Genomic DNA, 17,679 nt, shown 5'->3' with positions numbered 1-17,679 from the left:
TAACTTAATTACAATATCACAACATTAGTGCATTAGATAAAGTTTCAAAACTTTTAATACTTCAAGAATTGCTTCATGTATGAAGTAAAAAGAAACAGTTTAGTCATTTTCAAATGGCTTTTGTTGTTTATTTAGCCAGGGAGTACTTAGTATCACAAGATTTGATGTGTGACACATACTATATGGATGTAATAATAGTATATATAATAATAGTCTCTACTTTCTTCAAGCCTCCTTGCCAAATTTCAACTTTACAAAAGAGTTAACAGATCCTCTGTGAACTTAAAGTCCCACTCTTATCATTTTATTGATCTACTGTAAAAGCATTCCCAGTCGTCTTTTACTTAAGATTGTCGTTTTTAGAGATAAATCATAGAACCTGTGTCGTTTTCTAGGAGATAGTTTCTGCAGACCAGCAGTAGTTCATCAGAAATTCACCTCTGAGTTTTCGTCCCACATCCCGTAATCAATCTGTTAACACGCTCTCCTGCTAGCTTACAGCCTCTCACAACCCCAACCTAACATTAGCCGTGAAACAAAAAGGGTGAGCAATACTGGAGCTATCCAGCCGTACAGTTGTAGTCATACTTCAGCTCAAGTGAGGAAAACAAAGACGTACATGGATCTAGTCTTCTAAAAGTGGATGCATCAGAGCGGAGCAGGAAGCTTGTGGCCTGCCGATTGTAGCTTCTATGCCAATTCTTAATCTGCCTATTATTAACAACAATTTGAATAAAGAAATACAAATGCAATTTTAAGTTGAATTTTCTTTTTATGTCCTTTATCATGAGAAAAATCCCACAAGTTCAAAACATGTTAAAAACTTCAAAAACATGATTTTCATCGTAGTAGGGCTTTAACCTCACAAAAGCAAAATGTCCATATTATGTAGCATTATATCAATAATATTGTGTTTCATAAAAGGGCGAAGGAAAAAAAAACGGTTTTATCCACTAATAGACTCCTTGTATTTAGTTGGGTTGTATTTGATTCTTGGTAGCATTTTGCAAACCAAATGGACTTTTCAACCTGCCTGTCCCCCACCCACTTTTTTTTTTTTTTTTTTAAAGGAGGACGAAAGGCAATGAGAGATGTAGACTGTTAAGTTTAATGGCTGACAGGAAAGCTCAGAATGACTCTTCTTAATGGGATGCCTCTGCTCATGCAGACCTTGTTAAAGAGGAGGCTAGCATGCGCGTAGAGGACAGGGGGGGAGGCTTCGGCTATGGGGACGCCGCACACCCACCCCCCACGTTATCTCAAGGATCTTCAGCAGGGGTCTCAAGCTTCTTTGTGTTGTCTTCTGTGCTCCCTCTGCATTCAGCCCGGATTAGCATCAGAAAATACTGTAAATAGAGCAGACAATCGGGCCGGGACCCCTTGTGTCCACAGTGCTTACCGACTCCCCCTTCCTTCACCTCATCCTCCACCACCCCCCTTCTGCACTCTACACGACTTTAACCAGCTTGGATTTGCAACTGAATGTCAAGCCTGGTGTTTGGCTTTACCACGGGGCAGGTTGTTCCTCGGCTGCCTCCCCAGAAAAAGGAACTGGAGGCTCGAGAAGAGCAAGGGAATTGGATCTTTGACACCTGTCACTTCCACTCGACTGCACCTTGCTCCCTCGCCGCGCATAAGGACTTTTCATGTCACAGCTCAGCATGTTATCATGAGTGGGCACAGGGTCAGAGAAATCCAATTACTACCACTGCATCAGAGCCCAGCTATCCTTATGCATGCTGTAGTCATGTTCCTTAAATCAGAAAAGATGTGCCCTATTAGTTCCTTCTCCTTTCTTCGGAAAACTCTCCCACCTCCATTTTAATCTATGTGTTTTATAAGCTTGCAGCTTTTCTCCTGGACTGACTCGCCCCTGACAATCCTCTACACAGTGTGGCACTGGCTAGTGGGTGGCTAATGCAACACACATTGGTTCTGACTGTGTTATATTAAGTGGTATCGTGGTACAGACCTCACTGTGGTGGATAATGGAGAACCTGGCAGGGAATCAGCACGCCTCCCAGATGCCAAACAGATTGGCCTTCGTGACAGGGCAATAGGAAGTGTGTTAGGACGCGTTAGGCCCAGTGGGTGTAAATCTAATGCATCTTCACACAACAGGGCGGGTAAAGGGGGTCACTGTGTTTTTCTTATTTCTTTTATATGCCTTTCATCCATAAGTGGTGCCTTCCATGTGTCTCAGTCGGAAACTCTGCGCCTTTTTTTTTCATGATCTGTTTCCCAACAAGGCTGACTTCCTCTCACTGTACCCGTCCCTCTTTCCTCATGCTATCACAATCTTCATGTTACAGTGTCCTATTTCTAGAGATTCTTAAAGAAAGGAGAGGTTTTTTATTTCTTTTTAAAGGAGGAAGAAAAAAAAGGGAAAATAAGGACAAGAGAGACAGAAGGCTCCCTGTTGGTGCTTTTGTGACAAGATAAAAAGGAATTTAAAACACATAGTCGTGGCTTACACAAAATGAACATGACTGAAGAAGACACCATATTATATTAATTATGTAAGGCCGAACGTTTGAGGCAAAGCAGCGGCTCACAGTGGGAGCCATTAGTTTGCAGCACAGTGTGTCATCCCAAGTCGCTTGGACACAGTGACGGGTGCTGAAGTGCAGCGCTTAATTCTGATGGTTAAGCGGAATTGTACTTTTTTATGGCCTGAGAAAGTAATGGAATGCAGGTTGATCTGAAATTATGACAAAAAAATCTATCACTTGCAGATCGGCTGTGTTTGTCTCAGAGTTTGCAACTAAAGAAATGGATCCTATGTCTTAAGAAAATCCAATCTAGTCAATAACAAGCTGTGATGTCAAGATAAGGGTGGGAATTGGGGTGCCTAAATATTTGAGATTGAGTTATTAAAAAAAAACAACAACTTCAAATCTGCAGTTAATCAACTCTTGTGGACTTCAGAAGTAAACCAGCAAAGCAGATTTTTACTGCTCACCCCCTTGATTCTGGTTTATGAGCTCATGGTATGATATTGATTCATTTTTTCTAATTTTTACTCTAAAATCAACCTTGCTCGAGATTTGACAAAGAAAAAGTTTGAAGCCAAACAAAGGTTTAAAAAACAGTGACAGCAAATCCTCTTTTAATGAAGTGGCTTTATCCTTAAGAAGAGATTTAGGGTTATTAACAGAAATTAATGAAGATCGATTTGAGAAAAAAACGTTTATTTTCTTTTTAAACTCAGCAATATGGAGAAGTCCATAAGAAGAATTGTGTCTTTACAGAAAGTTTTAAGACATTATTCCCTGATGTTGGCTTAGATCCTACTGTTGCTGTCAATCTACTCACTTCCGGTTTCAATTTTCAGTTGATGCTGGATTTTTGTGTTTAGTGCCACTATGAGAGGCCATAAAGTATAACACATTACTACTCTTTTAGCAAAAAAAAAAGGTCCAGTTTGCAGCTAGAAAAAAAGAACTTTCTATAAAAAGGTGCGGGAAATCTAAAAGTCTGTTGGAAACAGTTCAGTTGCTATACAGACATATCTCAAATTAAGGAAACATTTAACTAATGTTAGAGAAAGTGGAATGAGGAATTACATTAAGATTTTGCGGAGGATGCATTAAAACTACACTTCCATTATAAAATGTTTTTCTTTAGTTCAGTTCCTAGTGTTGAAATGTGGATTCAAACTGCGTTCACACCAAATGCAATTCATTTGGTGGGAAATCAGGAATTGTTTAGGGGGCACGACAACCAGGTAGAAATTCTGACATCTGGCGAATATTTAGCCGTATAAGTTCAAATATCTGAACTTTGGCGAAGAATTTGCTCCACTTCAACCAATCAGGAGTTCAGCTTGTGCTGGTGTGTTGATGACATCAGTGGGTGGAGTCAGATGCAGCTCCTGCAGTAGATGACGAAGCTCACCGTACTGGGAGAGTCTCTGGAGGAATCAAAAACATGGCAACATAATTACTGATGTCTTCAAAGTGCACTTTAAAATAAATATTCCCGATCTCATCCATCATCCATGTCTTCCCTGGATTGTAAATGAGATATAAACAGTCAGTGCTTCCATGTAGTGAAGAGGCTAACAACTTTGGGCAGAAGCTCCTCCCACATGTGGCAGGTTTATGAACACATTTTTAGATAAGCGTCCAGCAGCGATGTGTAAACCGAGACAGAGGATGCAAATTTGCCGCAGGAATCGCGTAGTGAATCAGCTTCCTGTTTGATAGGATGCGGCTTTAGCCATGCTTTGCATTGCTTTAAAACAAAATCCTGTGGATGTGACGTGTCTTTAAAGAAAAAAAAGCCTACACAGCACAAAGCAGCCCTCTGTTAAATTTCACTCACATTTGCACTTTTCCCCATGTAAGTCTAAGCATTACATTTGCACACCTTCCACCTTTAGGTTTCATTTTACCTGTCAGCTCACCTGAAAATAAAGTGAAGTGACAGTTGATTTCTTTTTTCCCTCACTGTTTTTAAAATGAGTGAACTCCATCTACACTGCTGCCATCATCAAGCTTCTACCTCGCCCTGACTCACAGCGCAGACTTTCAGTCTTCCCCAGCTCTGCTCGTGGATGTAATTTAAGGGAATGTTTTTCCCCACTGCTTCTTCCAGACTCAAGGGTTTAGGAGCAAATTAACTCACCAGCTCGGTCAGGCTTAAACACAGAAATACAGCATTTGTTTCAGTGTGTTTAAAAATGTCCTCTACTGATATTTGTAGATGGGGTAAAAAAAAAACGCAGGAAGGCCTTTTGGTTCAGTAGGAGTTGTGCAGGTTGGCCAGAGGTGTATACAAATTTCAGGAAATATGAGAGTCTGAAATTTGTATTGGTAATTCTTTTTACATCACAATCTTATGTGTCAAAAAAGTTAAAGATGAGAAAAGTTAAGTGCAGAGATAATCTAATATACAGGGTTTTCCACTCTACAGGTCTCACCAGATTAGAAACGGCACCATAAATGAATGGTCTGTTTTTAACATTTATGTAATATGTAAGGCGTACTGAGCAATAAAGCGCTTTAAGTGAGATGAGAGTCAGAGATAAGTTTGTCAGTCAGACTAACTAACAGTAACTCTAGAAATTGTAACATGCTACACGTTTTCACAATACCTGTAACTCCCAACCTTGTTTGCAGCACGTAAAAAAACAGACTGATCCCACTAAAATAAATGTTACAGTGACTGCGCTAACTCCCAAACTTGTTAGTAACACGCAAAAAAGAAAGGAAAGGTCGTTATTTAGTTAACGACCTTTTGAGAAAAAAACACATCAGATACACTAAATAGTCTGTTCTACAAGACGTCTCCCTCTCAGTTTATACTGAATGTGGATCACATTATGAGAAGGTGAACTCAACTTTCAGTTTAATTTGCTCAATAATTGCATTCGCTTTCCTCTTTTTCTTTCAAGCTTTAAAATAATTATCTGTTTAAAACACTCCAAGCCCAAAGATGAAGTTTCTCTCATGGAAAGCATCACAGAATTAAATCCCTGATTAGCTTTTCTCCCCAGTGTTATATATTTGTGGCCCCAGAGTTTTCCAATTTTCTAGAAAAATGTATAATGCATTGGGATGATTTCTTTTCCCCCCCATTTTCTTTGACATTTCAGGAATTATTGCAGCAGATCTTTTTAACTATTGTACGGGGATTTATCCTTTTTCTTTTACAAACTGACCAATATTCATTAAATAACCATTTTGTCATACATTTTGTTTTTCTAAATGTGCTTCAGGATCCGTGAGAAACAACTTTAGCAAAAGAAGCTTTAATTAGGAGCCAGTTTACACAAACAGCCACAGTTTGTCATCATCTGTGTGACTTGTAGGTGTTGTTTTGTTATTCTGATAAGGTGTGTTGATGTAGGCTGGGAGTGTGTCTCAAGTCTCTTGTTGGATCGGCGGCGTGGCTCATTTGAAGCAGGGATGAAACAGGCTGACCCACAGGCTGTGCTTCCATTGCTGTATTGTGTCTGAGCCTATGCTGAGAAATTCTCCCTTTTCCTCTTTTATACAGTTTAGCCTGGTGCAGCCATGCTCATCCCTTCATGCCTTTCTGCCTGGGTTAAATCCAGTTCAGAGTGCCAGTTAGGAGAGTTAAACGGTCAGTGGCTCGTGTAATGTAAGGAAACCAGGGCATGAATTATGGTAATGGCTGTTCTAAACAACAACAGATCACCAGTGGAAGCTTTGCCCCTTCAGCTCTCCCATATGTCAGGATATGAGTCAAGGGTAATTCTTTACTGGGACACTGTGACCCCAAGGAGCCAGTCGTTGAAGGGGAAGGGGGCACCACAGGGTGAAAGAATCCTCTCAGCCAAATGGTGTTTGTTGCCAGGGCGATGAAACCAGACCACCCACGTATGTCATCAGGACAAGCCGCCTGCATTATTTCCAGTGCATCAAACAGTCCATTGGCCAGTGGTCCTGCTCTCGAGTAAAACGGTACACTGCGATGACACAGTGATTTATAAACAGCATTCCTCCCGCCGCTGTTACACAGCTGTTAAGCAGATGCTGTTTGTACCAATTTAGAAGCGAGTGCATTGTTTGTCAACAGCAGTTTGGGAATTCATTCTTTATACCGGGAGCGCATTGCAGAATGCAGCGGCTCTGCTGGATGGGCAAGCAGCAAGTGAGGGAATGAAAAAAGTAAATATGTGCAGAACGTGGCTCAACTGTTGCTGGCTTTGAACAAGACAAAAACTGCTTTCCTAAACCATCGGCTTTTGTCAGGTTGGCAACAAACGTGAGGCAGAGCGACGGAAAGGTCGGGCAGAGAGAAAGTGCACCCCGCCCCCGGCAACAGATCTGACAAGTCAAGTAGTCTTGACAAGTAATACCAGACTGAGAAACTCTGGTCAGATTGGCAAAAATGAGAGGAAGGGATTTTTTGTGAGAAAGGGATTCGTTTAATTACATCAATATACATTACGTGAGCCAGCAGCACTGATGAGATGGGAGAGGAGGACAGAAGGAGGAGAGGCATAAAGGATGGCCTTGTGCAGGGAGCTGTAAGGCATGAATCTGGGGGTCTCTGAGAGCGGGGTGTAGTGTGATGTGACTGAGCCAGATGCTGTAGGGAGAAGGAGAGGACTCGATGCTGCACAGAGAATGATGGCTTACGTGGCACGGTAAGGGTGCCCCTCTACTGTTTGTAAAAACAAGACCATCACACTCCATCTTGCGGCTCCCGCAGGAGCCAAGCCTCCAGGCTGATTTATGGCCCACAGACTGAATTGGCTGGCTGGGATGACAGCAGTGCTTGGACTCTCCCTGGTGAGTAGTGTAGGAGGCTGCTTGGCCGGGCTTCAGCCTCAGCTGTCCGCAGAGCTGTCCTCAGATGGGACAGATGTTGAGCGCTCTTCGCAGTGTTACGATCACACTGGATCTCATGTTCGGCCTTGAGTGTTTGAGCCCAGCCAACCATCAGCCACAGACACGCCGTTCTGCAAAACACTGTCTTTTCAAGACCTTTTTTTTTTTCTACTCCTTCCTCCCCTGTGATGCGTTCATCAGCGCCTGCATCACAAGCTCCATCAAGTCTCTGTAGCAACAATTTAGATTTAATCAATCTTTGCCATGTGACTGCCAGGATGGAAAATTAATATGGAGAGCAATTAGAAAACAGCCATCTCACAGTCAAAGATACTCTGGAAGACTGAGATGGAAGCAAGAAAGACAACATTAGAGGAACAAATTTCTGCAGGGCACCCAGGCGAAACTGGGAATGTTTACTGTACGTAAACAGGATAATATTGGCTTTCCATGGATGAAGTTTCTTCAGATTTTCAAACATGTCTTTCCGCACAGTGGAGGAGTTAGTTTTCCAATTTTGCTCTATAGGAACTGGTCAGTTCTCTTTGGCAAAATGTTTTGGTGTATAAAACAGGGAAATCTTTGAAAGGAAAAAGTGAATCAGTTTGTTTCAAATTGTTATACCTATTTTTTGGAAAATGGAAGTCGCAACACCCAAAAAAAACAAAAAAAAAGCATAATAAAGAAGAAAAAACATTATACATAAGTCGTAATTTTGGTAGAAAATAATTTTAAAAATTGTGGAAACAAGAATGGAAAAGTCCACTAAGCTCTTTTTTAAAACTTCAAATCTCTAAAATCCATTGAATTCATCCATTGAATTTTTAATCTTTTTTGTCGCTTTGGAACATTTCCCCCAAGCTCGGCGTGAAGCTACGTACACACCGGGTACATGTGGCGAGTTTGAGAATGCACTGAACGTGGCTTTTTGAATGTGCTTTCAGCACATTGTGGTGTTCATACTGGACTGTCGCTACCTGATTCTAGCAAGTGTAGTGAGTACTCAGAGCTTGGTGCAAAATGTCGAAGCGGGGAAAATCTGGAGTCTCAGGCTTTTTCTTTCACAGCTCTATTCGGATGTATGAAAGACGTAAAGTCAGAATTCCAACCATAATAATTCACTTCTCCTTCGGGATCAATTTTCTAACAGTTGGCACTTCCATGCTTTGACAAGGACGCTACCCATACATCACTACCAAATCCGAGTCCTTTAATGGTCAGAGTTAACCTGGTTTTACATTCAATGCACATTTCGATGGCCGCGTGTAGTCTGAAACTGACTAAATAAGTTGTGAATGAACAAGAGAGTTTTGAAGCCGGAAGCCCAATGCGTGCATTTACGCAGCGTTCGCTTAAACGTGTGCTTCCGAGCCTTGTGTGAACGTAGCATAAGACTGAGCAGTGCTTCTTCTTCATTACTGTCAGTAGCAAATAGTGACGCACACACCTACAGTGCCTATTGTTGCTATTTATTAAAAAAAAATAAAAAAAATCGCATACAAGTCACGCCCTGCACAACGTGCATTTATTTCCCAAAATGCACGTTGTGTTGTCTGGCTCTCTGCAGAGAAGTTGCAGACAAAAAGAATCGGGACATTTCTTGTTACTCCTACAACAAAACTGTCAGCATATAGAGGATTTAAAGTAGTTTAAGCCAAAAGTGGCAGACGTCCTTTGTAGAAAGATTTATAATGCCACCCTGTTGTTCCACTTTTTTTTCCTCTAGTTCATCTGCTTTAAAACCAAACTGACTGAATTGTGTCAAACCACAAGCACCCGTAGACTTGTGGTTTCAAATAAGACTTTAAGAAATATATATATTTTTAAACTCAGCCCCATCTCTTCTTCTCCAATCTGGCTGCTTAAACTCATTTTCCAGAATTACATCAAGGTTGAGGCTGCATGTGCTGCTGTTGGAGGGAAAAACATTTGTGTTTTCCAAGCCTGGCTTCACATGTTAGCCAAACAGGACTCAAAATGTCTGTTGAGAGCTCGAGGAGAAGTACATTGGCTTCTTTTTTCATTTCTTTTGCTTTTATGTCAGAGGATTTAGACCCCTGGCTGATTCCTCTTTTCCTTTCAGACGTTAGCAACAAACAAATAGCACCCGGAGCTGTATAACATGGAAGCTTCCTTAAATCAAATACACCAGGGTAAATTGAGTAAAGCGGGTCAGCTTGTGGGATACACACGCTGAGGCTAAAGATCCATCTGCTATAACTTGAGGTTCAGATGCCTTCATTTGATTGAGGGAAAGAGGATTGAACCTGCTGCTGTCAGGCTGCACGTTTAAGTGGAAATGGAACGGAGCGTGTGGGTTCACCGCCTGTGCTGATGCAAAGTGATGCTATTTCAGGTAACTACAAACAGAAAAACATGGGCTCCCATGTAAGCAGGATTTGGCTGGTGCTTGTGAAGTGGCAATATTTATTATTTGCCTTTGCCATGGACATATTGAAAGTGCTCTAGCATGCTTTAAAGCAGCCTTTTGACCTTTTTTCAGTATTAAAGTGCGGCCCGTGTTATTTGATGGTGGTGTTTTGCTGAAGATGCTTGGAATTTTATGATTCGATCACCATTAAATTGTATTGTTTTCCTGGTGCACAGCACAAAGGCGCAGGCAGCCTCAGCCTCCCATGAACCTCCTTTAGTAATTGATATTTATTAAACGGTGGATCGGAAATGTTCCCAAAGACATTCCACTTCTGCTCTTTGAAAGACTGGCAAGCTTATCTTTCTGAGTTTTCATGAGAACTCTGAATGCATGTCATCAGCGGGAGGTGCCTTGACTGTTTTCTCCTCTGTACTTCTTGACTTTTAATCCCAAGTAGTACTGTAAAAGCATCTCATTCATCTCATGTCATTTCAGTTGTCTTTTCTGTTAAATTGAAAGAGATCGGGTTTAGTCAGAGGTCGATGGCCTGTCTTCTTCTTCTCCCCTTTTTTCCAAATTCTCTCAGTCTTTATGAGTCTTTTCGAGCAACATCTGCTTTTTATGAAGCTCTGAGCAGAGGCAGGATGTGTGCGTGTTAATAGCACTTGGCTTTTGCAACAATGTCATTTTCAACCCAGTTGCTCTTCCATAGACCCCTAAAGGAAAGAAGAGAAAATGCCTTTCAGCCCATGCATGCACTGCTAAGAGCAGAGCATGCAACTTGTGTATATTTCTTTGTGCTTGGAGGCTGTTCATGCCCCAGAGAGGGCTTTAGGCTGTAGAAATATGCCAAAGCATTTAGAGGAAATTGCATTCATTACCAGGAGACCTATGAATTTTCAATCAGTGGAGGAAAAAGATCCACTTTGTCAAGTATGTCAAACATGATTTAGAAATTATTTTTAGCCTGATAAAAAAAGTTGAAAATTACATAATAACTGTATTTGAATTTAGGTGACATGCTAAATTTTAGCAGTTCCCTAACTGACTAAAATACATAAAGAATAGTGATATAAACTTGAAAAAAGGGTATGATGATGCTGCATAGAATAAAAAGTACTTTTGCTTTGATTCATCTAATCAAGGTTCTATTTGTTACAGTATTTTTTTCCCTTATTTTATTCTTGATAATATAAAGCCCCATTTCCCAGCATCATCACAGTCTGATTGGATATCTTTAAACAAAACCTGTGGCTTAATGCCCTTTGTCTGCTTGATTGCTGCCACTGCTGTTACTTGGACCAATCAGCAAGTATTCACATCATCATGTACAACCACTCCAAGTAAAAAAATAATGATTCTTTGTTCCAATTTATTTTTCCAGGTTCAGAAAGTGATTATGACTTTATAGCTGCTGAATAAGGTCTTCTGTGGCCAAAATGGTGTGATTCTTATGTGACTAATACAAAATACACTCACCAATCACTTTGCTAGGACCGGGTTGGACCCCTTTTTGCTATCGAAACTGCCTTAATCCTTGGTGGCATCAATTCCACAAGATACTGGAAGCTCAGAGATTTTGGTCCATATTGACATGAAGACAGCACGCAGTTACTGCAGATTTGTAGGCTGCACATCTTTGATGCCAATTTCCCGTTCCACCACATCCCAAAGGTGATCTATTGAGATCTGGTGACTATGGAGGTCTTTTGAATCCAGAGAACTCATTGTTATGTTCAAGAAATCAGTCTGAGATGACTCCAGCTCTATGACATGGCAACTTATCCTGCTGGAAGTAGCCATCAGAAGATGGTACACTGTGGTTATAAAGGGACGGATATGGTCCCGTTCGTACTTGCTATCACTAAATACTACTGTGTATGTGGGTTGAAACCGATCCAATTTTCTCACGCATTTCATCATTTAGTGACCACGTTATAGGTCAGTTTCATCAGACTGTACTTGAAAGACAGCTCGCTCATATCAACAACCTCCATAGCCTGTCTCCAATCTTTTTAATATTGATCCCCAGGGCTTTAGCAGAGGTGCCTCTCATAAGCACAGGAAAGAGGGGAGGAAAACAGATCATTAGTGGTTTTAATTAGGTGATCTGTCAAGCTGTGATTGCTCGTCGTAAGCGTATGCATTTGGGTCGATCTTGGTCCCTCTTACAATCCCTTCTTGTCATCTTGGGTCTTTGGAATAGAGGAAAACTGCTTCTGGGAAGGAAGCAAGCAGTGGGGAGCACCGAAATATGTCATAGTGTGTCTGTGTGTATGTGTGTGTGGCAGGTTCTCTGACAAAATGAAGCCGGAAGAAAAAACTACAATTGCAGAAAAGGGGATTTTGGGGAAAAAAACGCTTCTATTTTCTTATGTGAAATCATTTTTAAATTACATCTTTTGATGTGCCGCAAATCGCCGACGTTTTCTATCAAGTCGTCAGAAGACAGATGAAATAATCTGCGCCTTCATTCATTCAGCTCACAGCGCCGCTGTCTAGATTTGCACATGTGAATGAAGAACAAACAAAACTTACAGCCTCCAAATTAAATGAAGAGACTAATGTGTTTTGTTTTTTGGGAAATGATGACGCAAACATGTTCATGAAAGTTTCTTTGCCAGCACAACAAAGTGCAGCACATTTATACGGACTCAGACAAATCTTTTTTTCACTCCAGCGTTAAACATCATTACATATTTATAACTCGGCGCCAGATGACAGAGACAAAGAGGGAGCGAGATATGAACCAGGCAGCAACACCGCAACTTGTCTGGTGTCTTTCTCTGAGATATCTTATTGCACTGTCTAAGCCTGCCTTTTATCTAATGTTGCTCGAGAAAACCCATTTATACAAATGCTGCAAATGGACTTTTGATTTAACAATGCATAATTTAATTGTTACATTAGATTTGCCCCAAACATCTAGCTTCAGTTATCAGCGAGCGATGTAAAGGGGTTGCAGCCATGAATGGATGCAGATTGGCTTCAATGTGCAAAAAGCAAATGATTTAGAAATGTCAAGACTTGTTTATTGGAATAAATTTGAATTATGTTTATTTTTATTATTTAATGTTCCAGTTCTGATGTGCACTAATCAAATGAAGGCCATATGTTATGAATTCAGGATATCGGGAAATGATTATGGTGCTGAGAGCAGATTTAACGTTTTGTTTTTCTTTTTTTCTGTTTTAAGACACCACTGAGGGATTTCACTGCCAGGACGAATGCCGCATCCTGGGACACTCGGATCGCTGCTGGATGCCCCGTGTTCCAGTGCCGGCTCGTGCCAAGTCGCCTGAGCATGCCCGCAACGTCATTGCTTTATCTATCGAGGCCACCACAGTGGATGTGCCACACTACGAGGATGGCACCATCAAAAGGACTTTTGCCACCTTTGGCAAGGATGGGCCTGAAGATGTGGAACGGGGAGAAATGAAGGGAAACCGGACTCAGGAGTCTCAGGTGTGCAGTCCCAAGGCCAACGGAGGGGCAGTCCGTGAAGCTGGCAATGGGCGTGAGGCTGTCAGTCCCATTACATCCCCTGTGCACCTGAAGAGCCCCCTTTCTAAGCCATCATCTGCCTACAACACACTAAAATGTCGCGACGCAGAGCGAATCGCCAACCACAGCCTGCTGCGGCAGCCGGAGGGGAAAGACAGTGAGCCGGCTGTCCGGGAAATCAACACTCTTCTCCACGATGGCAGAGACAAGGAATCCCCCAGCAGCAAGCGCCTCAAGGACATAGTGCTTTAGCAAGCTTTTCAATGGCACACATGTATACACATATACAGTGTAAAGTCACATACATATTTACATATAGATATATATATACACTCGCAATATCTGTGTGTACACAGAAAAGTCCAGCTGTGGACGTGTAGAGACACACCCATTTGCAGAATGCAAACCTCAGAATCAGCTTGGGCTGATGGGAACTGGAGCACGCTGCAGCAAGTTGTGTGGTCAAGTCCAGGTAGTGGATGTGGCTTTGTTGTAGTCGCAGTACTTTTCCCTTGTTTGCTTTTGTTCGGTTTTCGTTTTAACAGTCTGCAAAGAGTGAACAGGCAGGTTACTGTTGACTGCATAGACACGACCAGCAGAGCTCTTCAGACTTGGAGCCAAAGCAGGATGCTGCATATTTGGACACCTGAAATGCCAATTCTGACGCATAGTTATGCCTTTTGAACTACTTTTATATCTGAATCTGACTTTTTGCCTTTTTTTGGTTTTGCAGTTGGTTTTAGCAGTCAAAATGGCTCTTTGTTCCTTTGTATGTATAGTGAGCTCTGTCACTGTAAGAAACAACCACAGATATACACAGGATTCATCTACAATTACTGTCAGTTCACTCCTGCAGCAGAAGAGGCCTCTCGGTCATGTTGGCTCCTCTTCCTGACTAATAAGCGAAGCTTTTTCTCTGCTTTCCTCTGAGGACATCCTGCCATTATGAGACTGCAAGGTCCTCAGTTTTTATATTTCATCACCGATGGAGCTAAACGAACTATCTGCCAAGCTGCTATGAACACTGGAAGTGGGACAGACAAATCTTTGTGTTCAAAATGAGTTGTATGAAAAAAAAAAAAAGACTTCCTGCTTTTGAAATCTCCTGTGCCCAACCTTGATTGTAGCCTGTGGAGCACAAATTAGAGCTTTGTGCTTTGGTCTTGTACTTTTTTTGACTTTTGACTATGGGGCTAGGATAGAAGGGATCGTCACTCATGTCTATGGCTATGTAAAACTCTGTATAGGGTTTACGATTATGATTTTTAATAACCTGTTGTTATGTGACAATCCCTTTAATGTTTTGTTTCAAGAGAAAAAATAAATAAACATTGGTGTTCAACTGAAGCTACAGTAGCGTTTGTTACACAAACACAAAAATGAAAAAACATATATGCCAAAATATATTTTATAAATAATTTAAAGTGTATAATGAGAATATTTAATGCTGTGTAGTTATTTTATCAGTAAGTTATAACTTGCTTCAGTTCATTTGTCATTTGCTTTTATATTGAACTTTTTTTTTATCTAAAGAAGGAATTTGGATTTTTATTATAATTTTTTTTTTGTTTGTTTACTGTGTGATCCCTGGCAACCGTTGACTTGCAGTCTAACTTGTTGTAAAGAGTTTCTTATTGGTCAGTTCTTGTGCCATCCAGTTTCTGTGTGGGCTACTAGAAAAATGTAAAGAAAACTCCCCCAAAAAAACTACACAAAATAAAAAAAACAAAAAAAAAAAAGTCAGCACCAACATTAATGTGTCCGTTCAGTGAGCTTAGAGTGAGATAGCAAAAAGAAACCAAAAAAAAAAGTAAAAGATGCAAAAACAACCGTACAGATCTGCAGGATGTTGCTTGATCTCTGTGAATGGAGAAAGAGCAGCTTCCAGTGTTCTTCAGGCTATAACAATGTACCACTTACAGGTCAGCTTTCCTACTGGACCGAGTCAAGTTCAAACAAGATTTTCTTCAGCTTCAGACGAGGTTATCCTGATGTGTACTGCCTTTGCTCACTGCAGCTGTCTCCCTCTGCCATCTGTGTTCAGCTGATCTCAAAGATGAGGTAGAGCCCACAGTGGTAGCAGCAGGGCTCTCCCCTCCTACGAGCACCTCACAACAGACTGGGTGGAATCATGTTTGAACAAACTAAGGTCCTAGAAGAACCATGTTGCACATCTGCAATATGGTTTGATGTTGCTTTTGCAGTAAAAACACTATGTGCAATGTGGAAATATATGAATGAACATGGAAAAATTTGCATACAACAAACTAGATCTTGTAGCTGAATGTTTTGCTGGTCTCACCCATGGCTTCTGGCAACATGAAAATCGGAATAATCACTGAATGTATACAGCAGCTTATAATTAAACTATTAAATGTTCTCAGCTTTGTTTCCTTGTCTTTACTTGACACAAATGAAACCTGAACTTAAATTAAAATCCTACTCTGATCAATTTTTGATCTATTGTAAAGGTCTTCCCAGTGGTCCTCTAATTATGATTAGGATGTTTTTAGCTAAAACCCCAAAACCTGTGTTTTCTGTGCATAGTTTTTGCAAAACGGCAAGAGTTCAAAATTTGCCACATCCAGTCATCCATCTTTTCACACTCTCTCCCTCTAGCTAACAGCCCCTGACAACCCCAACCTAACATTACCAGTGCAACAATATTGGAGCTATACCGCTGTAAAGTTTTAAGCCAGATGCCAGCTTGGATGAGGGAAAATAATACATATGGAGCTAGTCTTCTACAAGTGGATGCGTTAGAATGAACTGGAGAGCAGGGAGCTTGTGACCTGCCTTAGTAACATGTATGTCGCAGTTATATGCCTTTTCCACCTGCATATTTTTGGTTTGCTTCTGATTCACAATGATTTGAATAAAAAGAATACTTGGAAATGCAATTTAAAGTTGCATTTTTCTTTATATTTGTTCTTTAACATGAGAAAAATGCTTCAAGAACATGTTTAAAACACCAAAAACGTAATTTTTATCAGAGCGGGTCTTGAAGCTTTTGGGTTGAAAAGCATAATGTACACAATGTGAATGTGTCAGTGGAGTGCAGTCTAATGCCTCAGATCACCAAGTGTTGTGAGAGAACAAAACATTCATCTCTAAATTTCTTATTTTTGCATTTTCTTCATGTAAATCTAATGTGTATTATTAAAACTACAATGAATTACCCTAATTTAAGAAATTAGACAAGTATCTACAAAGACAAAGATGTGGCCTTGCAGTGATACAGTTATCCATAAAATGAGGGAAATATAAACTTTTCCCCAAAACACAGTGACAACACACTAATTGATGCCATGATAAAATTCAAATGAACTGTTTCTGTGGAGGCTGTCTCCAGCTTTCCATTAAAAGGCCACTCGTGCAGCTCCCGCTTAAACAGTAATTGCTCGGAATGGGCCGATGGGTGATTTTCCACAATGAAAGATGAATGACTCAGTTGTGCAGCTATTACTGTGCAGCGGACCAAAGTCTTCCTTTCTGCTTGATGTCATATTTAACAGGGCAAATGACAATGCCTCTATGTATGCCATTTCTGTATGTATGTTTGTGTTCATTCTAATTTAAGGACCTGCTTGGGAACTCAGAGGTGAGTGGCCGGGATCATTTGTTTCAGGAAGGAGTAAGGTGTACTGGAAAATGCACAGCTAGTTGAAATATATACCATTTGTGCCATCTAAGCAAAAAAAAATTTAAAAAGAACAAAACCAAATTTCTCATTTCATTCTATCCATTCATTTTCCAGACTGCTTGGTACTCAGTGGGGTCACGAAGATGCTAAAAACCCACCAAGATACTGTATGGGCAAAAGCGTGATACACCCTGCTTCTAAGCTATTAAACTTAATACATTCACTTGCATTAGTTTTTTAAGCTCTGGTTGTGGGATGATGCAATGATTCCCAATAAAAATGTTTCTTTTCTCGACAACAGTTAGAATACTATTTTTTGTCATCTTTATTTTTTTTATAAGAGCTTAATTTCAATAAGCAACACTATTTTTGATTGGTTAATTGACAGGTGCATGGAGTAATGGGTGGAGTCAGTCTTTTTGTGTTTTATACTACGCAATTGCCCATTTTTTGGATTAACGTTAAAGTTATACCTTTCAGAATCCAATGGGTGATGTCTAACATTGGCATTCCAGTTGTTCCTGCTCTACTTTGTTTAAAGGATGCAAGTTGACATCATATGTTATATGCCAAATTGTAGCACAGTTTATTGTGTGATAGAAGAACAAAAACTCAACATAACCTATTTTTTTAACTTTATAGCATCCATATCATTCAGTGGATGCTTCAAAAGATGGGCTAGGCACAGAAAAAGTTTCATCTAGTTTGATTTCCATTCATGTATGCGCGCACACACACACACACACACACACACACACACACCTGAAGTACCTGCATACAGGTACTTTAGGAGTGTGAGGGGTAAGGCAGGAATTGGACCTGCAACTTTGAGAAGAGAGGTTGATCGCTCTACC

At 40.6% G+C, this 17,679-nt stretch overlaps 1 protein-coding gene across 8 annotated transcripts in view; it reads left to right on the top strand.

Moving 5' to 3' along the window:
- Positions 1 to 15,565, top strand: part of pcdh19 (protocadherin 19) — a 60,807-nt gene extending 45,242 nt beyond the window's left edge. For all 8 annotated transcript variants that reach the window (XM_020706431.3, XM_020706432.3, XM_078953961.1 and 5 more), the window contains exon 5: positions 12,875 to 15,565. In XM_020706431.3, coding sequence (XP_020562090.1) covers positions 12,875 to 13,434 — 560 coding nt within the window. In that variant the 3' untranslated portion in view covers positions 13,435 to 15,565. The remainder of the gene's footprint in view (positions 1 to 12,874) is intronic.
- Positions 15,566 to 17,679: the final 2,114 nt, after the last annotated feature.

Source organism: Oryzias latipes, chromosome 10, assembly GCF_053564925.1.
Source record: "Oryzias latipes strain Hd-rR chromosome 10, Olatipes_Hd-rR_3.1".
NCBI lineage: Eukaryota > Metazoa > Chordata > Actinopteri > Beloniformes > Adrianichthyidae > Oryzias > Oryzias latipes.
The sequence above is the reverse complement of the archived record's forward strand: the minus strand, read 5'-3'. Positions and strand labels throughout refer to the sequence as shown.